Raw genomic sequence first — 27329 nt, forward strand, 5'->3', positions numbered from 1 at the left:
TATAGTAAACCAAAAGATGTTTACATAGTCACCCACCTTTTCAATAAGCTCAATGCAGGCAGCCAGATCCATGCCAAAGTCAATGAATTCCCAGTCAATACCTTCCTTCTTGTATTCCTCTTGTTCCAAGACGAACATGTGGTGGTTGAAGAACTGTTGCAGTTTTTCATTGGTGAAGTTGATACACAGCTGTTCTAAGGTGTTGAACTAAAACATAACACAGGTGTTCAGTGTTATTGCGATCAGAGTGTCGGCATGGTTTAAAACATCACCCACCAAAAGATCTGAAACTTACATCAAAAATCTCAAAGCCTGCAATATCCAAGACACCGATGTAGTATTGCCTGGCTTGCTTGGTGTCCAGCTGTTGGTTGATACGGATCACCATCCATAAGAAGAGCTTCTCATAAACAGACTTGCAGAGCGCACCAATAGAATTATAGACCTTTTGGGGAAAAGATTACGTTGGTGAGCTTCAAGCAGTCTAGTCAGCCGTACACTGTTATTTTTCTGCATGTTTAAATGACCCAAAACGTTTTGATAGTCATATCCAAAGAAGGAAACATTAAGGAGATTGCTTGTGGAAAGGCTGTGGTGTGAGCTCCTGAAGCAATACCGGAGTTTTCTTGTAAAAGTCCTCTGCACCTATTGCTAGAAAATACCAGGTGCAGAGTGGGCTAAAGTAGTTTCAGTTTTAACTTTTTGATTTATCATATGGCACATAGTCAGATAATACCTGTCTGGTTTATCCATAACAAAGACTCTTTTTCACTGTGGGAGTTTAGCTGCAAGCTATGCTAGAAGACCTGTATTTAGAGGGTGGCATTAAGGATGGATGCTTTTCTTTTTCATTCTCAGGCTGGAGTATCTAAACATCATGAATGGACATAATTTGAGTGCCAAAATCAGTAAGGTAAGAAAACAGATAGAGTGTCTTCCAAAACAAAGTCACGTTACACCTTCCCAAGACTATAACTATACCAAATGTACTCTTAATGTGAAGTAAATAGATGAAATATCCTGTCTGTTCAGGTGATTTGTATCGTAATGTATTCCGTCTGCAGTGTGTAGATTATGAAATGCATAGAAGTGAGGGCGTGCCCAGCAAAATGGCCAACTAGCAGGTATTCTTGCCGGCTCTGCCATCTTGTTTCATTATCCTACTATAATCCTGCAATCGTCATACCATCCAAATGCAGAAAACATGACCAGATTGCCAAGGTTCACAACAGAGCAGGCTGAAAGAAGAATGGAGCTGCCTCAAGCCAATTATGGAAAAGGTGACCCACCTAACTGCAGGCCTAGTAGGTACCCTCAACATAATGGTGAGGAAGGAGAGTGGCAAGATCGGGACACCAGATAATGATTCTCGCAGTGAGTGAAGCTGGAGAAGCCCCTTTCCTGCAATAGAATAAGGCGCAGATGGCCCCGTGTCCCTCTCCCTATCAGAGTGTGTGGTGCTGAACACTGGACCCTGAGCAGAGTGGCAGGCAGAGGTGCAGGCCGAGCCCACCAATGGAGTGAACCTAACCGGTGTGCGCACAGTGGAGTGGAAGAGACGAGAAACACTCTGAAGTTACCACTCCCCCAGGGCATAGGTCCGGACCGGGCCAGTGAGGACACACGCGGCTCCGGGGCCACGTGAGAACGTAGCTGGGAGGGGTCGCGGCAAGGCTGTGCTTGCCCTGTGGACACCAGTAGAGTCTGGGAGGCCTTTTAAGAAAGTGCACTGTTGGACATTGAGGCTGGAGGGCACGACCTAACACTTATGCCCTGCTGGACATGGATGGGAAGATGCCCAGCAGGAGATAATTACCTTACAAGGTAAGACTGTGATGTTCAACTCAGAAAAAAACAGAGGGTGCTATGGTCAACACATTCTTGCTTTCTTATCCCTTTTTCATTGGACTTCTGCATTCTGCCCGCCCTCTGTCTTATCTGTCTCTGCCCTAACTGAAAAAAACATGGGAGTATATCTAGGGTTGGAACTCTCGTAAGAAGGGCAGTTCAAACAGGCTGTCTCTAATTGCTTCTTCCTTGTGAACATCCTCATGAAGATATTACCCTTTCTCTCAAAAAACATCCATTGTGTATTGATCCATGGTACCATTCAATAGTCATAGTCATCTGGACAACTGCAATTCTGTCTTTGTGGGTCGGGACATAGGCATTATGAGTAAGTTGAAAAGGGTTCAATATGTGCTGGTCAGACCAGCTCTTGGGCTCTTCACTGGCTTCCGGTGGAAAATAAGAGTTGTTTTTAAGTCTCAGTATCATGTTTGTAAAGCTGGATATCAACAAACTGAGGGTTGAGGCTATAACACTCCGCACCTGACATTACAGTGTGTGAGCAGTGAATAACAGTGCAAACAACCATGGAGTACACCCCTCTATACTCCTAAACCAGGAACATATTCCTAATCAAACATAAACACAATAGATTCTGCACTAGTAATGAAAACAGTATCTGTGTGCACATTGAAAAACTCCCAGTTCTTAGTTGTTTCTTTTTGTTCAAAGTCCTTCTTTATTTAATTTCTTGTTTAAATTCAATGACCATAGCCGACGCGTTTCGTCCCGCAAAGGGACTTCTTCAGGGCTCCACAATATAACAAAAACTTTCAATGTTGACATTTGTTAGGCAGTCTGTCTTAGGTCTGTTGTTCAAACATTTTGTGAGGTACTCGTTTCCATCTTTTACGGCTCGGTAACCGGCAGCGTGTAAGTGCGTCTGTTTCACAGTTTGTAAAAAAACTTTTTGTGAGTAACATTGAAAGTTCTTTGTTATATTGTCGAGCCCTGAAGAAATCCCTTTGGGGGACGAAATGGATATTCTATGGTCATTGAATTTTAACAAGAAATTAAATAATGAACGACTTTGAAGAAAAAGAAACAACTGTGAACTGGGAGTTTTTCAATGTGCACACAGATACTGTTTTCATTACTATGATGCATTTTATAGTGCTGAACCTATTCTGTTTATGTTTTTAAAACGGTTCACAATATAGGTCAGGGCTACTTGTGGAAATAATTTACCAACCATGTACCTGCACGTTGTTTGCAATCCTCTGAGGCATCGCTCCTCACTATTACGAGAATAAAGCAGGTTTACTCTTTTCCTTTTTTGGTGTTGTTAATGCACATTAATGATGAGTGCAGGGAGGTTGATATAAATTAGCTATATAGTTTTATGCAGTTGGAGAATGGATATTGGATGCTCACAAGCGGTGGTATGGAAACCTTACATTTATGGTGGTTTTTTGAGAGAGTCAGAGTGCGAGAAGATGGAGTGTGAGAGAAGGAAAGTGGGAGGGGGTGTAAGGAAGTACTGTCAGTACCGGGAGTCAAATGGCAGAATACATATGGTAGTTAACTATTTTATTTTCTGTTTTTATGTTGTTTCATTTACAGTCTGGAAGTGTTCAGAAAGCATGTTAATATGATGGTTATTATTTAACTGGACTACCTCAAATACAAGGTTCCCCTTAAAACCCATTGGTGCAACTAACATATGTTGCCACATTCATAGGAATTACAAGATTTGCTGGGGGACTGTGGAACTGTGGATGCATTTTGATTCACTCTGATATTTTTGCTGTTTAAAGAAACTGGAAAACCTGGGTGAAAGTTCAAAAGGAAATTGAAGAATTACTGGGACAAAAGGTTCCGGAATTACTGGTCCCCCTGGTAATTCCTCATGTCAAAGGGAACCCTCAAAGTGCTGCTTGAAATTCGTGGTGTGTCTGCCTTCCCCCCAAGAGTTACCAGGAACTCTGGTAATAATACATTTGCTGAGGTGTAGTTATCGGGCCTTAGAAAGGAGACCCTGTAGTGAGAGCAACTGAAGAGTCCTGTAGTTTCACAACAGAATGCAGACCAGAATGATAAGTTGAGGATTTTTTACTATGTTGGGTTGAGAGCTCAAAGTAGAGATATCAGCTGCGGCCAGCCCAGGTAAGCGTGGTGGGCGGTGGGATGCGGTAGGGCGCGGTAGGGGGTAGGCTGACAGACAACGAATAGGTGTTAATTATTTATTTAATTATACCTATTCCATCGCCTGTCAACTTACCCCCGGTCCCATCCCGCCCCACCCCACTGCCTGCCACATTTACCTGTGTCAGGTGCTGCTGAGAGATATTAATAGGTACATTGTGTCCATGGGTCAACTCAGACTCTTTTCTTGCAAATCACTGGATTGCCCAACATTAGGAAAAGGAGCAGTGGTATAAAACATTCTTTGCAAAGTGAATCTTTGTAGGGGAACAGTGACTGTTATTTTTCATATGACAATAGCACATGCTGCTTCTCGTCACATTACATTTTAATTAAGTGATAAATGAAAACCTTAATATATATCCTAGCCCTTAAGCAGCTATATTTTAGAAGTGGGTGAAGTTTTTGTCGCACCGGCGTATAAGTGGGAAGTTGGGACATTTTGATATTTGCAAAAATACGTCATGTTTGCTGACTTCACTTGTTTCACCTGTGCAAAGAAAATCTGCTGAGAGAATAGTAATAATTGCTCCTCTATGCATGCCTGCCTGAGCGTTCACCCACTACTTCTTTTCACATGGAGGACTGGGCTGGAAGAGTGAATGCAGCAGCGGTCGAAGTGCATGTACGAGACCAGTGATGAAATCAACATTTCTTACAAATAAATCAAGTGTCTGCTTTAGATTCCATCAGACAGGAAAACTTGCTAATATGTAATGCCGGTCTTTGTCGAATAGATTTTGTTGTTTCAAATACAGTTCAGAAATATTGGAACAACAATTGTTATTTTGAGATACAGTTCCCACATAACCATTTTTAAGGATGAGTGAGAGAAATTTCCTGTACATAGGATATAAAGAGACTATTTGTTGGTACTCTAGAAGGTTAAAGATACCTTTGCTTTTTTGGAGTGCATTTGTTACCTATTTTATTACACTTCAGTGCCAGAATTGATCATTCATAAAAGTGGTACTGGGTTGCCTTCACTTAAGTTTTATGGAAGTTTGCCACAGTGCAACTGTTTTTCTAAAAGAAGTACATTTTATTGTTTTATTGATTCCAATATGTCATGAGTATGTTAAAAATGCAAACAAAATATTGAAAATTTACCTGATTAACAGTCTGCCCCTTAGTGACATATTCATTGCCAACCTTGACTCTTGGGTAGCACAATGCTTTCAGTAAGTCAGCTGAGTTGAGACCCATCAAATAAGAAATCTTGTCAGCAACTGCAGGTAGAAATGAAAGGCATGAGTGTGTTACGGACTTTTGCTTCATCATCTAATTTTACAATTCGGGTAACCGTTGTTTTGCTTCATCATCTAATTTTACAATTCGGGTAACCTGTCTTTTGCCACGATACACGTAGAAGCTGGGAGCCAGGACCCTATTTATAAGCGATCTATCTCTGCAACGGGAGACAGAGAAGAGATAGGGCCGTGCCCTGAACTATTGAAATACGAGCAGTTTTCGCGGCAATTATCCCGGCCTGACTTGACAGTTATATCACCTCCTTACAGCCATATATATAGGTGATACTCTGGCTTTTTACGAGATCAACGAGACGTTCTTAAACGCTCTGTGGTTGGCGATGTTATCTCAAATCTACTAGATATAACACCTATGATTCTTTCAAAGGAATATTTTTAATGACACTCTGATTACGATAGACATTGAACAAAGTCTTGAGAAAGGTGGCCAGAATCTGAAAAATCCACCGAAACGCGTAGACGCTTTCCTGTCATCGTTGTTGATACATTTGTTATTTGAGTACCCGACATCGATGTTAGACAACAGGAGTTCGAATATACGATTAGTATTTTACAATTTCTATGTCTTACTGTTTCTGTCCTTTGTGTTCCAATTATGCGGGTCATATTTGAATGTTGTGATTAGTTATGAAATGTTTTCATTTAAATTTTAGTATTGTTTTGTCTAATACCGAATGCATTTTATTGTTTTTACTGTATGTATACATAATAAATTGTGATTTTTCTGCTGCTTAGTTTGTAGATTTGTCATAAATCTTTTTAATTTAGGTGTGGATAGCTCATGTTATCTTATTTATAGTTCAGTTCAAGGGAACTTCTCTTTTACTTGGTTGTCTAACCCTACTTCCCTTGACTTGTTTAAGGGGTACCTCTCTACTTTATAATCAACCTGTCTTTTGCTCCATCATCTAATTTTACAATTTGTGTAAACACTTTAACTTGTAAACATTGCCATATTGGCCATCACAGTTTAATTGATCACATATTGTCGACCATTCTAGGGTTTTTACAATCACATTCATTTCCTATGCCCATTTGCAGTTAACAGGTTACTAGAGTATGAATTTGTCAGTAACCATTATCTTGTAAAAGGCAAGGGAGTGACTGATTCGGCTTATTAGGTGTGCTCTTCTTATGTCTCCAGACATAAAAGTGTTGCAATTAAGAAGTAGTATAAAAACAGATTCATTTTGAAGTAGAAATAGAACCTCATTCACCGAAGCGAATTCCTCAATTCATCACAAATACATCAAATTCTCACACACCCTTTGACGAAAAACGCCAAGTAAATCCAACACCTTAGGCATCTCAAAGGATGGGCCCTGAAAACAGCCCTGACTCAAGTCCCCCTCTCGATCAACTAACAACACGAAAAAGAAACCATCTAAGAAGACAGAATAAAAAGCAAGATAAAATCTAGAAGGCGGCAGAGCGTGTGCTAGGATGAAGAACTTCTTCACCCTGCAAAAGGAGAGCCCACCAACACCGTTGGCACATCTAAAGCCCCACAGGACACTGAAAAACCCATTGAGCATTCTTCTAACCCAGCACGTCTTTAGCTGATACTACAAATTGCTCATTGTACTCTATAATGAGCCCTGTCCCAAACTCTCACCAGTTTTCCAGACTCTCCGCTAAATAAACTTCAGGCCATTAATGATCAATTATTAATCAGTGATCACATATCAAGCAAGGCCCTGGCACTTATCAAGCCAGGCCTTGACCCCTCCTACATCAATAAAGAACTCTGACCAAGTCTCAGGTGGGATCAGCTCTCAGGGGATAATATCCAGGAAAGCATCAAACACGATCAGTCAGGCCCTTGAAGGTCCACTCCAACACTCAAGTAAACAACAGGAAAATGAATTCAGTTTACATGCTCAAGCCCTGGCACAAAAGGCCTGTATTCTCAAATACTTACATATGGCGCGTGCTGCTAAAGAAGGAATGCTGAAAAATGTAATCTGGCAAGAGACAGCAGAAACAATTTTTCCAGGTTATTAAAATCCTTGGTCTGTCACCCTGCATTAAGCACTAAAACTGAAAATAGCCACCACACTTTGGACCCAATCTCTTTAGCACCAAACTTTGAAGATGTTGTTAAACAGAACAATTGTAAAAGCTTTGTTTCTGCAAGACCGCCGGACCCTGAACGCTAGAAAGCATGCCTATCTCATACAGAGGAGTGACAACAAAAAAATGCAAAAATATCTTACCAACACTTTCGTGGGGCATTTTTTAAAATCAAGTATTGCCACATCAGGATGAGAACTTTCTCATCCCTGGACCTATCACCATCTTGGTCCCTGCGCCCAGTCTCAAATGAGTGTCGGGTGTGTAGTCAATCACGAGAAAATTTGGCATATCTACTCTGTATCTGCCCAGTTGTAATTGATTACCGCCGGAATCTTCTCGTCAAGCATGGATCAAATAAGGGAAGCCTACATTTCAGACAGCCGCAGACTTTTTGCTAAATTACCTTCACCCTCAAGCTATCTGCATGCAGCCTGGTCAAAGTTGACAACATTTTAAGAGCTGTCGCTCCACTGGTCTTCCTTGGAACGTAAAATTCCAATTATTCGATCTTCCTGTATTATAACATATGAAGCATGAAGCACTGATTTACAAGTAACGACGCTGTACGCCCACTAAAAGTTCAAATCATCATCTGAAGGCTTCAAATCTGTCCTCAGGGCTCCATGCTAGAAAATTAGGAAAGACCAGTGTAAAACTATTTCAGTACGCAACAGACTCATCGTTCAACGCACCAGCCCTTTAACTTTACCAATGATGGAAATAGCTGACAGAGCTCCAAACGCACAAAATTACCCATACCTTAACTCATTATAGAGACAAAAAATGTCTGGGGTAACACATTGATCGAAGGCTGTCAGATCTATTTGCAACAACGATGAATTTGTTTTTATAGTATTCATTACCTCGTTTATTTACTAATTATTCCCTTGAGAGATGCATTTGAAATTTGCATTCTATTATTCAACTGAATATTTTCTAACTTCCTGGCCATTAGATCTAAGTTGGTATTTTTGAATGTTTTATACATTTTAGTAACGGTTCTCATTACACACTTGCAATGGTTTTTATTAGCCGTGCATGAATAAAATAAACTTGAAACTTGATCTTTATTCTAAATATTGTACAGTGCTCTGTTACTTTTAAAGTTAAGGCAATATAATATCCAGGGCACACATACAAAGAGTCAATCTCCATTTACACACCATTGACAGATATCTGTGCATTGTTAGACTTTTCCTATAATAAATAGTCCAGAATGAAATAGGTTATTGTGTGAAATATGCCAGTCATCACAGGTTGCATGCCAGATATTACTCTCCGGACGCACCATACTGCATGTTATCAATGCTTATTGCCCCGTGACTAATAATTTGGACCGACTCTATGAGTGGACTGACTCAGTGAGTCGATTACACTGGGGTTTCAGAATATTATTTGTTGACAATACAGATTTTTGTGGATACTGCGGAACGATAACTTTGGATTACAGCATTACCGGTTTTGGTCTCAGCCCTGAAGAAGTCGAGGTGTGAGATAACACACGACGAAACACGTGTTGGGTGTAGGAAACTGCACTGTTGACGAATTGACTTTATCAAGTTGTGATGTTGAGGAACTAAGCCATGCTGTTGATGAAGCTGTATTGATAAAAATTGAATATGGAATTATTTATGTCCCTGAACGGATGTCTAAGGATTAAAAGTGGGCTTGAATATTGGAGACTTTGAGTCTGTTATTGATCATCGATTACTTAATGTGTGCTCGGAAAGGATTTGTATAGAATTTCGACCCTCTTCTTTGAAGGGACTGTCGGGTGGAACTGGCAACTAACCCTTCCTCACCTGAGCACCATCATTACTGCAGTACAACTACCTCTCGATACTGTTTGCTGAGCGCCCGTGGTCTTATTATATGCTGGTTGCCAACTGATTGTTTACTATCACAGCCATAGCACCATTGAACATTATTAGAAGAACTCCTGCATATGTATCACAAATGTGTGAGGACCAGTAAGATGTGGCAATTGTAGTTGATAAACAGCAGCACCATATAAAACATTTAACAAAATATATTTGGTATGGACCTGCATCAACCGCTGTGGCTGTTTGGCACACTCTCCAATTGTGTGCCGAAAGCCTCACACAACACCTCCAGTCTGTTTCCTATCTTCATGCACAGTGCCCAACTTCCTCAGAAACAAGACAACCTACATCAAACACGCTTTGAACCATGAACCTCAAGGTCGCCCGTGATGCAAAGGAAGAATCTCCTATGTCCTTGTCAGGGCTACAAAGCATTAAGTAAAGTAAACATACTTTCTCAACAGTCGAAAAAGTGATTTAGGTAGGGTGGGTGTAACTCATGTAACCTGTGTAGTTTAATCACACACAATTGCCTAAGAATTCCACAAGATTAAATGGAATTAAGAGAGAAGAATAATTATGCATTTATTGCTCTTTCTTAGTGCAAGAATACAAATGGTCGCAATGGGGCGAATAGAACGCGAATAGAGAGCTTGAGGACCTGCTCATGCTTGCTAAATGTGCTCTTGGTGGGATTTCCCCCAACAGCATTTAGCTTCATTTCTTGTAGCTCAAAATGGACATGACATTGTATTTTGCACAACAAAATAGTACTGAATGCAGCAGAAGACTTTTAGCAAGTGCAAGCAGCCCCTCATACCTGCTAAATGTGCTCTTGCTGTAGGACTTTCCCCCAGACTATGCAACCAGGAGTAATTATCTGTAATCCACGTACAAGATTAACGTGAATTTACCGAGATTTCTCTGGCATATTCAAAATTTCACCCAGGCCTAGTTTTAGGCCTTGCAAGGATATATAATGTCCTAAATAAATACCAATGTAAAAGCCACAATATGTATTTGTTTAAAATAAATAAGAAGTGAATATTTTCCTCTGCTTTTCACTTATCATTTTCTTTTGTTGTACAATAAAGTACTATTGTCTCTCTGTCAACCTGTCCTTATATCCTATGTCTCGTTTTAAAAAACATCTTTCTCTTACACTGTAAATCACTCTGCTCTTTGTAGCTTTCCATCTTCAAACCCATCTCACCTTGTTTTTTCATCTATTCTATAGGCAGGCTCTAGTTTTAATTACTGGGCAATACAGTAGCATTTTATTTTCTGATGATTTTCTCTTTGATGAAGTGCACTGCATGCCCTACCTTCTGTGCCATCAGGCTCAGCCTGCTCCTCACGCTGTTTCTGCTTGAACTTCATGTTTCCGTGGTGCATAACTGCTCCAGTCAGCTTGTAGATGGCGAGCTTCTCATCTTGGTTGAACCCCAGGATGTCAATGGCACTCTGTGATGGAACAAGGGGGAGGATGTTATGAATGATACTATTTAGTTAGTGGAATAACCATGTATTGGTTTGCAGTCCTTGTTTATAGTAATTTTAATTAACAACGCAATGTGAGCTGTGGTTATTGTAACTCACATCAGTAGCCAGCAGCTCCTCTTCGTCATCAATGCTCTTTACCGTAATTTCACCCTGGCTGATGGTTGGGAAGTCATATGGGTTAGTGGTAATGAGGAGCATTTCTGTTTAGGAGAAATTATAAAAGGAGTCAAATGTTACAGCAGGCCCTTCCTCATACCACACCAATGCCTATCTAGATGCAAAGTGCTTGAATTTCCTTCTGACCTGGGACTAAATGTTATGGTATCCAAAAATCTAACATTTTACAGTTTAATTACTATATATTTTAAAACCTTTATTGAGTGACACCATCAAGTGTTCTCATTTCACAACAATTTTGATGATATTATATAACCAAATAATTTAAGTCAGTCATCAAGATTCAAGTATCCTTGCAATGTAAACAGCTTTATGTTTTGAATACTAAATATTTGGCTATGGTATTTCTTCTGGATAAGAAATGGCATAACATGGGAGGAAGATTTTCTACTCATAGGATTAGATGTCTGGAGCCTCTACATACCTATTCCTCATCATTTAGAGATAGAGGCATGTTGTTACTTCCTGCAAGCAAGTTCCCTGTCTCACTTACTCCACACTGAAGCCATCCTGGACATGATCAGGTTCTGTCTTGATAACAACTGCTACATATTTTATAACAAACACTATTGGCTAACCCAGGGCACTGCGATGGGAGTTGCTTCGCCCCTATCTATGCTTGACTTTACATGAGCTGGTAGGAGGAGCAACCCATGAGTGGCATCCATCTATTGGATGAACATGTAGTGCTCTGGGCTCGCTACATTGATGACATTTTAGTCCTCTGGAAAGGGTCCAATGAACTTACCTTACAGTTTGTGAAAGGAATAAACTCCAAAAATCTCAACTTGAAATTCGTGAGTAACATCAACAAAAATAGATTTGAATTTACATTTAAAGCTCACTATAATTAATTCTCAGATTAAAATTGTTCTGTTTAGGAAAAAGCATTTTGCTTGTGACTAGCTGCGAGCATAAGCGTTTGATCAGTAGCATCTCCTATGTAGCGCTAAAGCGTGCAAGGCGTAATTTTTGTAATAGTTATTGAATGTGAAAAAAAATTATAATGGACAGGTTCAGTGCTAGGGGCTATAGCACTGACGCATTGAAAGCTGCTGATATCAACAAACTTAAGAGGGAAGCCCTCCATGTCTCAAAGGAAGAAATCCCAGGTGAGACTGAACCCATCAGGTTCATCATCACATTTAGTAAAAAAGCCAATGAATTAAGGAGAGTGCCACACGAACATTGGAATGTGCTTCACACTGATGATATTATCTACAACCATGTGACCACTCATCTTCAGATCACCTACATAAGAAGTAAATCCCTGAAAAACACAACTTGCAACAATATGATCGCCAATCAATGTGAAGATAAGGGTACCATTAGGACTGCAAGATTTGTGACATTCAGGAATTGCAAAGCTTGAAAGTCCAGCACTAATATATGCTAATTTGTGATACCCAATACTTCCCAGATGTTCACGATCTCCAAAGGCCTGTCTGTAACTCTGAGTTCTGTGTCTATGCCCTTGAATGCCTGTGCAATCTTTACTATATTGTGAGCATGTAACATATAGTCAGAAAATGCATATTGGAGCGCATGAGGGCGATTGTACACAATGACAAACAATATCCTGTGCAAAGGCATTTTAAAGAATTCCATACGGCAAGGCGGACTCATTACAATTCTTTGCATTTTACCTGCTCGCAACCCACATCCAAGACGGGGGGCAACAGGTTTCTAGCACTCAGGAGGCTGGAATCTCCTTACATCATTGGGTTAAACACACAACATCCACAGGGATTGAATATGGATGAGGACCTAGCTGTACATTTGGGATAATGTTGTTTGTATGAGGGTGTGTAGACTGGAGTAACTGTTCATTGTTTCTGCTTATTCATATTTAGCTCATTATCCTCCTTTCTCTGAAAGAAAACTTGACACTTTGGCCCTCATTAGGATGTTGGTCGGAAAGCCTCCAACTGATATTCTTGATTTGAATTCTGACTGCAGTATTAGGATTTCGGCGGTCAGAATTCAAACTGGCCTGTCATTCTGGCTGGCTTCCGACGGAAACCCAAATCCTGTGCGGAGAGCGTTTCAGCCGTTGGAATTATGATGTTAGTTGACGACCGGCTTTCCATGTCGAGCTTTCTGGCATGGAAAGCCTATCATAATGCGACTTTGGGGGCCTCTAGCAGTGCCCCCTTCTTCCTGCAGCCTCCGGTTGGGGGCCGAGGGGATACCTATGGTGCCCCCTGTAAATCCTTGCACCGTGTGTCAGGCACCATGAGGCCGCACAAGCTCCCATGGAGAAATGAGAGTTAGCGACCGCACCATGTGCGGTTGCATTGAAATACAGCGTTTGGAACCGTTGACTTATGGTCGGTCGGTTCCCACTCCAAGACTCCTGAGAGTGCAGCGTCATCTCCCTTGGTGAATAAGTAAGAATTGTATGAGTTTGTGGTCATGAACTCACAACGCTGCGCCGGAAGTTTGAGCGTGCCGTATTGAGATCACGTTGCAGAACAATCAATATTAACGGCAGTGCTGGGCATGACATTGAAAGGAGTCAGCGAGGAGATAGTAATCTCCAGCGCGGGTACTTAACCCTGGATGACATTGGAATGACATGGTAGTCGGGATGTCCAGTGGCGCCTAGCGGGCTTCAGCATTGTTGCAAAGACTCTTCAAGAAATATGGAGATTGAGAACATACTGCCCGTGAAGCACCGATGTGGCCTGGTATTGCTTTTTGGGAAAAGGGGCTCGGAAGTTGGTGGACAATCCTGTGTTGGAAATGGTATAATAAGAATATCAGTGCATTGTGATGTAATATACGTTTTTAGCATTAAGCAGAATATGCACCAAGCAATACAAATTAAACATTTCAAGTGTGAGAACTACAACTCCTATAACAGGGGCGGCCTTAGGCATGTGCAAGCTGTGCACCTGCACAGGACCACCAAATCCCAGGGGCCACCACGCCAATATATATCCTTAAAATAATAATCCTCTGAGGATGGATACATATTTGCGTGGCGGCCCCTGGCAGGGATTTGGTGGCCTCCGGTTCTGTTCCACTTCCAAACGCCCTGACCCCCCCTCTTCACCTACCTCCGCGCTCCGCCCCGCCCGGACCCCCTCTTCCGGGGCCCCCTATATACGCTCCCTGCCCAGGGCCACCATGAACCTAGAGCCGCCCCTGCCTATAATGCCTGACTGTATATAAAAGAGATCAATTTGCCCAAAGAGTCAACACTCACTTGAAAAAGACATGGTATTGAAACGCGTCGTGGGAATCTGTTGGTTTTGTCGATCAACCCTGAGAGTTCAGCGTCATCTCCCTTGGGGAATGATATATATATATATATATATATATATATATATATATATATATATATATATATATATATATATATATATATATATATATATATATATATATACTTCGCACCAACTCCTGATAAAGGATCTGCCTGGCTAACTCACGGGCGGTCCGAGATGGGGCTACGGGATGCCCAATAAATCATAACTCCGTACTGCTCCTTCAACAGACGTACACTACTCGGACACAACACAATGCTGGTGAAATATTTAATTGCAATTAAATATTTCACCAGCATTGTGTTATGTCCGAGTAAGTCTGTTGGAGGAGCAGGACGGAGTTATGATTATACATATATATATATATATATATATATATATATATATATATATATATATATAATCCCGGTGCACTCTTTTTCTTGACTGTTCGATCACAGAGAGTCTTGTGCATCTTTGTGATGGTCACTTATCAATTTCTCAATTTCTAATTATGCTTTCAAATTGCAAATGTCAGTCCTAAATGCTTCAGCTACAAGTTCTGAGCCTCTCCATGCTTCTTCATGTCTATGTCAACAGGCTGCACTTTGGACCCAGTGGTGTCCCTTTTGTCTTAGTTTGTGATAGTTTAGTAATAGTATTATTTTACTGTCTTAGCTGCAGCAGGTAAATATCTACTTCCAGGGGACCTTCAACTAATAAAACAGAAGCATTAGTAAATATTGACTGGAGGAGAGTTGCTCCATCACTGCTGTTCTTGAAGTAGCTACTGATTTCGCTCCTCAGTTGTGTGCTGATGTCTTTGAAAGAAAGAGTTTCCTGTTTATTCTGATGTTCCTTTTAATAGATAAAAACTCTCACCCACACAACAGGAGCCATGCTTTATCATAGGACTCCTCCTCACAGGTTATGAACACATGAGAGCTATAATACTTGCTACGGGGGGCCTCCTGCTGTCCCTTTATCTGTGTTAGTGATAGAAATCTCCTAATCTTGAGAAGGGAAACAATGGTAAAAGCTAAAAATGCCAAATGGTAAATTACAACCTTTATTCCTGTCTCCAGTGTACAGATTACAACTTGCATGCAAATAATGATATATATATTTATATCTTCAAGATACATAGGTTATTCCCCACACACACAACCTGCAAAAGGTTGGGGTAACCAGAACAACAAGAATCTTCCTTTGATGAACATTATTAAAACTTTCGAAGTCAAACGTATAAATCATTCAAAATGTGCATGCATGGTTGCTATTAAGTATTGAATGTTCTGAAAATATAAAAAATTCTACCAGTTACTGTGTGATATTGGTTAAAATGAGAGTCCTATAATGTATAGAAAAGATTCTTTGGAATCCTAAGTCAAAGAGGTATTTTATTTTGGTGTGTAAAATATTCTTGTTGCCCAATATTTGTGTGCTCAATATTTTGACATACATCCCAAAAACATTAAGAGCACATATAGCCATGACATACATAAAATAATACAACATAACACATAAAATTGATATCAGACATAGCTATACATATTACAAGAACTAAAACTGTACAACGCCAAAAACTGAAAACAATGACACAACCAACAAGGTTACTTCAAGTTGTTTCGATGTGACAATTTACAAAGAAGCCATCTTAAGAAGAACTTGCAAATACCTTTCTGATAATTGAACATAAGAAGTGCAAGGACCGAGTAATATTGCGGTTTTGAAAATTTGGAAGTATGCATTAAATGTGCAGTTGAATTCTGGAAAGTGGAGCTACGACCATTTCTAAAACTTACCGACATACTCTGGCTTCTTGTTGGTCATGATCTGGTAGAAGATGTGGTAACTCCTCTCAGCAGAGAGCTGGAATGTTACTCTAGACTTTTCCAGCAGGTCTGTAAAAAAAAGCATCAATGATAAAGAATATTATTTAATCTGGGTGATATTTGATAATATATATATATAGATTTTAGAGTCAAGGCTTACATGTTTCTATATCTGCAGAAGCCAGTTTTCCTGTAGTTCCAAAATGGATTCTGATAAATTTACCCTAAAGGGTAAATAGAGGCTAAAATAAATTCAAGTTTTTGTTGCGAGACAGTAAATGGCTCTTTAAAAATGAGAATTAGGAAGGAAGTAAATGAAGTTGGAAGTCTTACGAAACGAGATGAGTTGTCATTCCTCACGGTCTTGGCATTACCAAAGGCTTCCAGCAGCGGGTTAGCCTGGATGATTTGATCTTCCAGAGTTCCCTATTAGAAGCAAAGTTTCACCATGTATGAAATCGTCTGGCATATTGGGAATCATGAGCAGGCTGTGTAAAAATGAATGAAACATCATTTACAAACCTGCATCTTGTTGGTCATGGCTGGGGAGTCTTTTTTCTTATCACCGCCAGCAACAGCAATTGTTGCAAAGTATTGGATGACGCGCTTGGTGTTCACGGTCTTTCCTGCACCGGATTCTCCACTTTAAATAAAATCAGAACAATTAATTGGTCATGTACATTGACATGTTACACCATAAAACATGTGCTTCTTGCAAAGGACTTTTTAGCAATATGTGATTTACTCACGTGATCAAGACGGACTGGTTTTCGCGATCTTTTTTAAAGAAAACAAATACATATCATTATTGGGTAGGCAATGATGAATTTGAAACAGTGCACCAAATTTAAAATAAAACGTTACCTGTCAACATGAACTGATAGGCATTATCAGAGATGGAGAAGATGTGAGGTGGGGCTTCCTGGCGCTTCTTGCCTCTGTAGGCAGATACTACCTCAGGGTTGTACACCGGCAGCCACTTGTAGGGGTTCACAGTGGCACAGAAAAGACCAGAGTAGGTCTGTAAAGAGAAACAACTCATTTAGGTGATAGGAACCATAATTTGGTAGTATTAAGAAGAGAGTTTCTACTTTGACATGCTTTAAGCATTCACAATTATCTTTATTGGTTACCTTTCATTTATGTTCCTTTGTTTACTAACACTGTTACCCTGAAGAGTATGTGATTACTCCTGCATTGTGACCTGATAGCAATCAAGTCCATTATAGAATCTGGATTGGCATTTCAGTGATGCCAGGATCTCTTCCATGCCCACTGTGATATGAAAGTTCTTCCCCACACCCCTTTTAGCCAGCTCCCTTCTCCTTCTCCACCTTTGGTATGCACGATTAACCTTTCGCTTCACAATAGTAATCTGTGCATGTGGAGTTTCTTAGAACTTTAGTAACCAAGACTGTAATATCTTTCTGGCACCTAGCTGAGGAAACATGAGTGTTTATGTTTCCCGTTTAGCACTGGCGGCAAAAAAGAAATGCAGAGGCTAGCTTGTGTTTAATCAGGTGAACAACATGAGTCATTAATGAGGTTCAAAAGGAAGTCAGGAGGGCAAAATCAGAAGAGTATATCTGTGGTTAATGATAATGAAACCCAGAAGGTGAAAGAGTGAGACCAATGGAGAAACTAGTATTATAAAAGTGCACTTGGGTCCTTGCCGTAAGACAAAACAACATTTATAAAGAATGGCATGTGCAAACTTTGCACACAGATTAATTGTGTCAGTTTCTGGTCATGCACTGAGTTGTTTCACCCCTTAAGAGGTGATAAATGTCTTACACTGGTTGTTGAACGTACATGGCCCAAATAACAAAGCTTTTTCCGTAAGTGTGATTTGTTCATAAAATTCAGAAGTTACACCTACGTCATGAGTATGTCACACCTACTGACAGAAAAATCTTAGAGCTAAAGAGCAAGCAGTGCTAAAGCGTCACTGATTTGTACTTACGTAGATCATCCAGGCTGCATATCGGTCAGCGAGGTTAAACAGCACGGAGGCTTCATTCAGATGGGTCATTATGACCATGTCTTCAATCTTGTCGTACTTGGGAGGATTCTGAGGGTAGACTTGGTCCTCTTTAACTGTTACAGTCTGGGAAGAAAAAAAGACAGGCAAAGATAAAGTTGGAGTTGAGCAGAGCTGTCTGACTGCATTATGGTGCTAGGCTTGTTTAGTCATTGTTTGTTGAAGACTCTTTTTACCCTTCCATCATCGGTCTTCACGGTGACTTTGCCACCTTCTCGGGACGTGATCATTCCCTTAACGAAAAGTGCTTTTTCATCATCTACGAAGCAGGAGTTCTTGGCATCAAAGGGCCTATTCTGAGCCTCCAAGCGTTCTTTGTCAGACTTGCGCAGGTATTGTGCGGCTGGCCCAAACACGGCCATTTCTGCATCCGAAGCCATGGCTGCTGGCAGTTACTAAAGTGGTTAGAAAAAAGATTTCTGTCATACAATGACGAAGGGCGTTTTATTGTCACAAACATCACTGAAACAGGTAAATGCAGTTAACCATTTGGCACCCTCACATATTGCACTTTGACCATAAAGACTTCAGTAGATCGCGAATGACGACACTCTCTGAGCCTGCAGTTTACCTGCTCCGGTTCAAGGCAGTGGAGCTTTTGAACCTGTTGTGCACAAGTGGAATATTTGTAATGTGGGCACTTCACTAAAACTCAAGCACTTAACAGGGCTAGACTAGGCACTCAAGGGGCACCACCAGCGGCACTAGGGTGGCCGGGTGCTGAGTATCAATGTTAGCCAATTGGGCTAGGGGTCACCCTGGCTAGGGACTGCTCATGGGCAGGACACTCAGACTAACTGAGTGACAGAGGGCGTTTTTACTGGCTTGTCAGGAGCAGTGAGGAAGCTTGCTTGGACATTAAACTTTAGGTGCAAGCACTCCATCAGCAGGCTTAGAAGCAGTAACTCTAAGGCTCATGTATGCTGCTAGAAGTGATCCAATCCCCAGTCTGTGCTGCACAGAAAGCAGAATAAATTCTCCCCCTTATTCCATATGAAAGGTCTTGTGTACATACAGCTCATTGAGTCAAAACATTCTCAGTTTTTCCTCCCCTGCCCCTTCACATCCACTTGCAAAGTTTCCTCTGTCATCCTAATCCCAGTAGAGCGCCCCCAGAAGACACTACATACGTGTATTCCTTCAAGACATTGATCCCTGAAATGGACTTAAGCAAGTAGATCTCATCAAGCTACATACACATTCTGTTGTCACTGGAAGAGGTAGGGTAGGCAGCCCTGTTTGAAAAGATGCTTCAGGCCATTAAGACGTAGGCTAACTCTTCCTCTGTGCTAGATGTAACCTCTTCCCTGCACCGTTTGTAAAAAACATGAACGCTGAATAAAACATTGTGCTGACTGAGCATTCAGCTCTGCCTTCAGTGCATCTTCCGCATCAGTAGATCCACTGTAGGAGGCAACATCCCCACGGTGCAGGCGGGATCTCTATATATGGTGTGTGGTCCTCACATGGCAGGTGCCTGGGGTCCAAAAGACCCTCTTAGTTATTTCAAAGTGCTGTTGAACCTACGTGCAACTACGACATCCAGTGCAGAATCCATTAAACTTTAATCCATCAGTATAGCTCCAAGAAATGGCCTGTAACCTCTCACTTTGAATTCAAATAATAGAGCATCCTGCAGTCTAACATGTCTTGCTTCCAGCGAAAGGTCCTGTAATCCCTGTAATTCCAATAATCGTTTCTTCTGTAGTCAATGTGAGAGAACAATCCTATTCCTAGGTACCCTGATCATGGAGTGCAGCTTGGTGGATTTCGCACCATCCTACTGGACTCTAACCACATGGTACATACTTAGTGGTTGTTTGCCCTGCTTTCCTTCATTACAACTGAGAGCTATGAATTTAGGGCAAGATGACAACCAGCATTTTACAGATCTCCCTAATAAATAAATGTATATTTCATTGAATCAGGGACTTTGCCATCTACGTTTGACCAATCCACCTGCAAGTACATTTTCTAACCTCTAACCAGAGCACCTTTCTCCAATCTATATATTTACAATAACACACAAAACCATTATACAAACACACACACGAAAAATAAGAGAAACTTACAGTCAGATGGTGACCCTGTTCTGTGTGTTTTAAGTAGGTGCACAGATTTTGTTACATTTATGTGAACACAAACGAAGCTTGCACAGGTTTTCCACATGCTGTTCCTCACATTTGTCGTGTGGGTATGTGTGTGTGTGTGTGTGCATGTTTTTTCGGTTGTATGTATGTGCATTTGTATGTGTAAGTGTGTCCTGCTGATACTTGTGCGGTAACTGTTGAGTATATGAAGGAAACTTGTACTGCTGTTTCATTTGTGCTGCGGTATAGTTCCAAGTAGTGTGCATTAGTGAAGCATAGTAAACATCTTTTCACTATTTAAAAGCTGCTGTCAATGCGTGTCCTCTACAGAGACTCATATATTAATCAATATACAAAGTGCCCATCCTGTTGGTAAACATAGTGCTTAACTGATGCCCTAGATGCATAGTGGGGTCATGGCAGCTCACACTGATTTTAAAGCAGCACCGAGTTGGCCGCTTACAGGGAAATGTCAGAGTGGAGGAATGACCTGTCCGTCTCTGCCAGTTGCCACAATCTGAGCCATCTGATAATGTTACCACCCCTCCTGCTACCCAATGCACACCTGTGTGTGATTTGGGATGGCTTTGCTTTGGCTGTGTACTTCGTTATATTGGCAACGGGGAGCCCTACCCTCAATTATTGGGTATGGCCAGTTTTCATTTGATAAAATCATAAACCTAGGTCTCCATTTACTTTTTAAGGTGTTTTTCAGTTTTCAAAATCCTTGTTGGCAGTTGATGCTGATAATCTCCTTCACCAGTTGGTGTGGAACAGTCTGTAAGGGTGTCTTTAGGTGTTGGGTGTCCTTCAGTATTGATGGTCTGTGTATCCAACATTGAAGAAGGCGGTTTCGAACCCTGTGTGGATATACGTACCAACCCCTAATAGAAAAATGTTTCGCAAGAATTATCCTCAGTAATGAGGGTCCACTCAGTTATTGAGTTCAATGTTTCCAGTACCGTAGAGGGGGTGACACCCCTGAAAGCTGTGTACTAGCCCTTAATAGAAGCATGTTTAATAAGAATGATCTCAGTTATTGAGTTCAATGTTTCCAGTACTGAAGAAGGGAGAAACACCACTTAAAGTTGTGTGGGTAGGTGTACAAGCTCCTAATAGAATCATGTTTATCAAGAATTATCCTCAGTAATGAGGGTCCAGTCAGATATTGACTTAATTGTTGCCAGTACTATAGAGGGGTGAAACACCCCTGAAAGCTGTTCGGATATGTGCACCAGCCCCTGAGAGAAGCATGTTTATCAAGAATTTCTCTCAATAATATGATAGGCCGCTCAGGTATTGAGTTAATTGTTTCCAGAACCTTCAAGGGGGGGGGTTGACACCCTTAAAAGTTGTGTGGATATGTGTACCAGCCTCTAATAGAAGCATGCTTATCAAGAATCATTCTCTATAATGAGGGGCCACTCAGTTATTGAGTTTAATGTTTCCAGGACCGTAGAGAGTTGTATGAATATGTGTACCAGCCCCTAATAGAAGCACATTTATCAAGAATTATTCTCAATAACATGAGGAGCCGCTCAGTTATTGAGTTCAATGTTTCCAGTTCTGTAGAGGAGTGAAACATCCCTGAAAGCTGTGTGGATATGTGTACCAGTCCCTAAGAAGAGCATGTTTATCAAGAATTATCCTCAATAATGAGGGGCCGCTCAGTTATTGAGGTCAATGTTTCCAGCACTGTGGAGGGGGTGACACCCCTGAAAGCTGTGTGGATATGTGTACTAGCCCCTAATAGAAGCATGTTTATCAAGAATTACCTTCAATAATATGAGAAGCTCCTCAGGTATTAAGTTCATTGTTTCTAGTACCTTGGGGGGGGGTGTAGGGGGGGTGACACCCCTGAAAGCTATGTGGATATGCGTACCAGCCCCTAATAAAAGCATGTTTATCAAGAATGAACCTCAAAAATGAGGGTCCACTCAGTATTGAGTTTAGTGTTTCCAGTACTATAGAGGGGTGAAACAGCCCTGAAAGCTATGTGGATATGTGTATCAGCCACTACTAGAAGCAAGTGTACCAAGAATTATCCTCAATAATATGAGGAGCCGCTCAGTTGTTGAGTTCAATGTTTCCAGTACCGTAGAGGGGTGACGCAGTAAGTGCCTCAAGCGGCCAGTAAAGGGGGGTCTGCCACCACTTGCAGAGTCGCGGCTTTTTGAATGACTACTGGAGAAAGCATGTCTGTTGATCACTAGCATCACTCACATGCTTGGTTTCTCCCCCCACACGACAGAGGAGAGTCTGTGCCACTGTTGGATCATCATGTATGTTTGGTATGCATGTATGTAGGGCTGACCTGCCGCTCTAGCGTCCCAGATCTTTGGAGATGATCGTCGTTCCCAGACTCATGGGACGGCTCCTTCCACAAGAGCACAGGGAGCCTTGTACCTGTGCTGGGTGAAGCGTGGACAAGAAGATCTTAGGGGATATTATGACTGGAGTACTCTGACCATATGTAGTAAGTGCTGTTCTGTGCGTTAAACAGGATCCTAGCCCCACTGAGCTGCCTCTGCTGAGGGCTGGGTGTGGACCCTCCAATGCTTGAAGATTGCTGTTGTGTAACTATGCATAAAGCTTTAGTATTCAACCATGAACACCTGAAGCAAATAATGTCTGACATCCTGTGACTTCATGACTTACCCCTCGATGGAACAAAAGCCTTACCTGACAGTGTCGCTGTCTTAGGAAAAAGAAACCCTCACCAGGGTCCCTGGAAGGAAAAGAAAAAATACTTGTGTTATTAAGATTATTTAAAAATTAAAATTAGAAAAGTCATCTTCCAGTTATAGTTGCTACTACGCGTGAGTGAGTGGCGAGTGAGTGAGTTACTGAGGGAGTAGTTTATCAATTGAATGGAAGCTAATGAGTGGGTGACTATAAAGGAGTGAAAGCAGCAGCAGATAAGTGAATACGTTAGTAAGTGAACAATCAAGTTTGTGGCTGAAAAATGTACTGAAGGAGATGGCAAGGGGGCAACAAAATGAATTGTCAATTTGGCTGGTGAGTGAGTGATGATGGGAAAGAGAAATGAAACTAAAGTGCAGGTGCAGACCTCGAGACATGCAGTTTCTGCATGTCTTACTGCATGCAAAATGACCCACGTCCCAGATACATTTTCTGCACTTACCTGAAAAGTCTGAAGCTTCTGTATTGGGACGGCATCTCTTCTTATATAGGAAGTTCACCTGCTGATTCAGCACATGTGCCCTCCCACTCATGGCAATAATGCACAGCCAATGCAGTCTGCTGAAATCCAAGCCAGTCTATACCATTAATACTAAAAATATCTTGTATAATTAAACCTGCCTATTGGTGCCAAGTAGCTCCGAGCTGTAACATAGACAGGAGATTTATGATTTAGGAATGAGAGAGCATGCAGTGTTGGAAGCACTTTCTGGCTGCCGGACTCTGAAAGTCGATATTCCAATAAAAATAGATAGAATGCTCTAAATTTCTTTTATAGAAGGCCCGGACAGAGTTTGGTACTGTTTATTTATATTTGACCACGTGCTAAAATGTAAGCACAATTTTAACGTGTCTCATTAGAAAGGTTACCGTGTTTGTGATATTTCTGGCTTCTTTGAATGCACCTCAATTCTAATAACAACACGGGGTGCAGAGGCTCCATTCTTTGCATTTTCTTGCCACATGGCTGGGGACCCTCTACAACTGAAACTATTCACTAGCATCCAAAGATGACGTGTTCCAATTACACTTAAGTACTTCCATTCTATTGGACGCTCTGAATGGGCTTTGGGCTCTGTAGTGCTAGGCGTTTCCACTCTGGGTGTCAGACTTCTTTCCCTATCATCCCTACAATAGCAAAGATTGCAGATGTCTTCTACGTGACAAAACATTGGGTACTCTGCCAGCAATAACAAGTTGGTCCCAAAACCTCTCTGATGTTTCAAGGTGGCTTGTCCAAGCTTAAAAGAGAACAAGAAAAGCAAACCTAATGCTGGTGGAGGGGATGCTAGGAAGAGTCACATTCAGATCACATGCACTAAAGGTAGATAGTTCTTAGACAGCCACCCTCTCTTCTCAGCTGAGGACTAGAGACAGTTCTTGGCAGTCTGTACCAAGGCTATGATCAAACAGTGTGCTGTTCCTAACCAAACCTAGGGTAACACCATTTGTGTATCTTAGTGGTTGAGAGTTCAGAGAGTGTTTTACTTGTTGGAGCAAAAGCCCCTACCACCCAAAAGGGTGGCATGCTTCATCAATCGACTAGCTCATCGCCGGTCTGGCGCTGCAATGCAAGTGGACCGTAGGGACGGAGTAGGGCAATGGATATGATTGTCCACGAGTGGTATATAGAATTCCAACAATTGGCCGAAGATCCAATCTATTCCAAGGGTCTTGATTCAAGTATGGATTGGTTCAGGTTTAGTGTTTGGAATTATACATCTACAAAGAATGAGCAATACAATTTATACCTGGTGAATACACATTCGGTTCAAGGTTTTCATTAAAGATTTAGATCTCACAATGAGATCTACAATATATAAAATACAGCAATTAATACAACTTTAAAACATAGCTAAAAAATGTGAAAATATTACAGCACATTAATTTATTCAAAGGATAGTTTATCACCTCCATAGCAGCTTTAGCGGTTGCAATTCCATGTTTTTTCAAAACTGGTTTTAAAAATCTTGGTTGGTAAACCTTTAAAACAGGACAGACAAATATAACATGTTCAAAAGTCTGTATACCATTATGACATAAACTGCAAATTCTTTCCTCCCGGACTACCTTCTGCAATGTATCTGTCACAGTTTTTAACGGTAAACAATTCAACCTACAAAGCATTATACATCTTCGCACCCTGTGTTCCCGTTCAAATACGCTTAGGGTACTGCTGCCTGACATGATTGAGTGACAAACTGGAACCGAGGTTTTACGCCACATATACCCCTATTATTCTCCATCGAAGAGTTTGCCATAGTAAGCTTTAAAAATCTTTTAGGGTTAACATAGTTCATATTCTCAATTTCTCATTTAGTCAGGGGAAGGTTCTAAAGTGCAGCTAAAATATTAGTTCTAAACAGACTGGCCTTAGTTGTGGGAAGAAGACACTCCATGGCCATAATTCTCCTTAAAGACTTTTTCTTGGCCTGAAGGATACAATGATACCATCGTAGATTGGCAGCTAGTCCTTATATATAAGCGTTCACCTATCCAAAATCTAGACTAAGCGCATCTATTGAGGCCTTGGAATTTACATGCAAATTGTGCAGACAATCTTTCCCTCAACCTTATATATGAAGTGTCATTCCTTAATAGGTATTGTCTCTATAACATAAAGAAGGGCCTGTAGAATCTTAATTTTATATACTGTTAGGTGATGATTAAAGTGCCTGTTACGTGTTGCTTCATAAAGTGACTGTGGTGTATTCCCATGAGCATTTGCCTTATTAAACATGTTTACAATATATATTTTTTTAACTTTATTTATCATTTTCATACTGATTACAAACAGTACATGGTTACTCACTGTAATTCCACTAGCCTCAATACAACTACGATAGCTTTGAGATAAATGACAAGGGCTATATCACCCCACGCTGGTGGGGACAATCCCTGCTGGTTGTTGTGAAGACGGGGTGGTGCTGACTTCGAGCAAGTAGCTCTTAAGAGGCCCCAAATATCTTTTGGGGGGATGTCAGAGGCTGGGTGGCAGCAAAGAGTTCACTGTTCATGTTGCAATATGTGAGGCTGTTAAGCCAGGCTTTTACTGTAGGGGAAGCTCTACAGCCCCATTTAAGAGCTATTTCCCTCTTCACAAGTAAAAGAGCAATGACCGATTCTTACATTTTACTGGTTCTGTTATTTACCCAGACTTTATCGGAACTACAGCTCTTTTGGATTCTTACCCATCAAGTTCTTATTCTTTTAAATGGAGAAGCCCACTTATTTCATTCCTTAGAATACTTTACTTTACTTTACTCATTTGTAGAGCGCAGTGAATCATCCCCGGGGGGGGGGGGGGGGTCTCTCGGTGCTTAGAGAAATGAGTACTAATGAGCAGGGCCTCCTAAAACAGCCAAGTCTTAAACAGTTTCTTAAAACTAGATATCTTGGTATAGGACAGGATCTTCTCAGGTAGGTTGTTCCAGTGACTGGGAGCCAGGTGAGAGAAAGCCCGGCCCCCCGTTTTCATCTTGTTTATTCTTTGCATACACAAGAAATTACGATTGCTAGATCTTAACCGCCGTATGGGTTGGTACAGGGTAAGTTTCTTTTTGAAGTAAGCTGGGCCTTTCCCCTGTAGAGACTTGAAGACCACACATAGCATCTTAAAAATGGCTCGTTTCCTAATCGGAAGCCGATGAAGTGGGCTCAGGAGGGGTGCAGAACGGGTGCGAGCCGGTTTGTTCAGGGCGAGGTGAGCTGCAGTGTTTTGCACCACCTGTAGTTTGGATAGTAGATCTTCCCTTATTCCAACAAGCAACGATTTGCCATAATCGAGTAGACTAACCAAGAGTGACTGGATAAGGGTTTTTCTTGCTGAGAGTGGGATCCAGGTGAAGATCTTTCTAAGCATCCTTATTGTTCTGAAGCAGGTGCCCAACAGTGTCTTCACCTGCTCCTCCATTGATAGCTTATTATCAATCCTGATACCAAGATTCTTAGCCCAATTGTTTGGGGAAGGGGCCTCTCCCAGCTCTACAGGCCACCAATCGGGGGACCAAATTTCTTCGGCCTTCCCAAACAGCAGTATCTCTGATTTGGATGAGTTGAGCTGTAGGAAGTTCTTCTTCATCCTTATCGCAATGCTAGACATGCCGTTTTAAAATTTTGATTGAGTTGATACAATGTCATCCTCACTGGGGTCATCCTCAGTGGGGACAATCAACTGCGTTTCGTCGGCATTCGAGATGGTCTCAAACCCATAGCTTCTGATGATTTCAGCTAAGGGGGCCACATACACAATAAATAGGGTGGGAATCAGGATAGATCCCTGAGGAACTCCCCTGTCCACCAATGTGGTCTGTGACACAAAGGAATCCAGCTGGATGCTTTGGGTATGATCTGATAGATAGCTTTGTATCCATTTAAGGGCCATGCCTCTGACACCAATCCCTCGCAGTCTGTTTAGTGGAATCCTGTGAGAGATGGTGTCAAAGGTTGCCGACAGATCAATAAGGATAGGATCACTGGGGTCCCCCTGTCCAGTATCAGCCTCATGGTATCCGTAACCTCCAACAGTGCGGCCTCCGAGCTATGAGAGGCACGGAAGCCGGACTG

General features: G+C 41.4%; 1 protein-coding gene across 1 annotated transcript in view; it reads right to left on the reverse strand.

Annotated features, from left to right (window-relative positions):
* LOC144785334 (uncharacterized) overlaps positions 1-27329 on the reverse strand; it is a 148558-nt gene that overhangs the window by 26221 nt on the left and 95008 nt on the right. The window contains exons 41-53 of the mRNA XM_078664298.1: positions 18147-18359; positions 17893-18036; positions 16794-16950; positions 16679-16706; positions 16452-16572; positions 16263-16355; positions 16090-16153; positions 15900-15998; positions 10763-10866; positions 10489-10627; positions 5104-5222; positions 296-445; positions 37-207 (exon numbers count right to left, since the gene is read on the reverse strand). Coding sequence (XP_078520424.1) covers positions 37-207; positions 296-445; positions 5104-5222; positions 10489-10627; positions 10763-10866; positions 15900-15998; positions 16090-16153; positions 16263-16355; positions 16452-16572; positions 16679-16706; positions 16794-16950; positions 17893-18036; positions 18147-18359 — 1602 coding nt within the window. The remainder of the gene's footprint in view (positions 1-36; positions 208-295; positions 446-5103; positions 5223-10488; positions 10628-10762; positions 10867-15899; positions 15999-16089; positions 16154-16262; positions 16356-16451; positions 16573-16678; positions 16707-16793; positions 16951-17892; positions 18037-18146; positions 18360-27329) is intronic.

This window comes from Lissotriton helveticus, chromosome 10 (assembly GCF_964261635.1).
Source record: "Lissotriton helveticus chromosome 10, aLisHel1.1, whole genome shotgun sequence".
Taxonomy (NCBI): domain Eukaryota; kingdom Metazoa; phylum Chordata; class Amphibia; order Caudata; family Salamandridae; genus Lissotriton; species Lissotriton helveticus.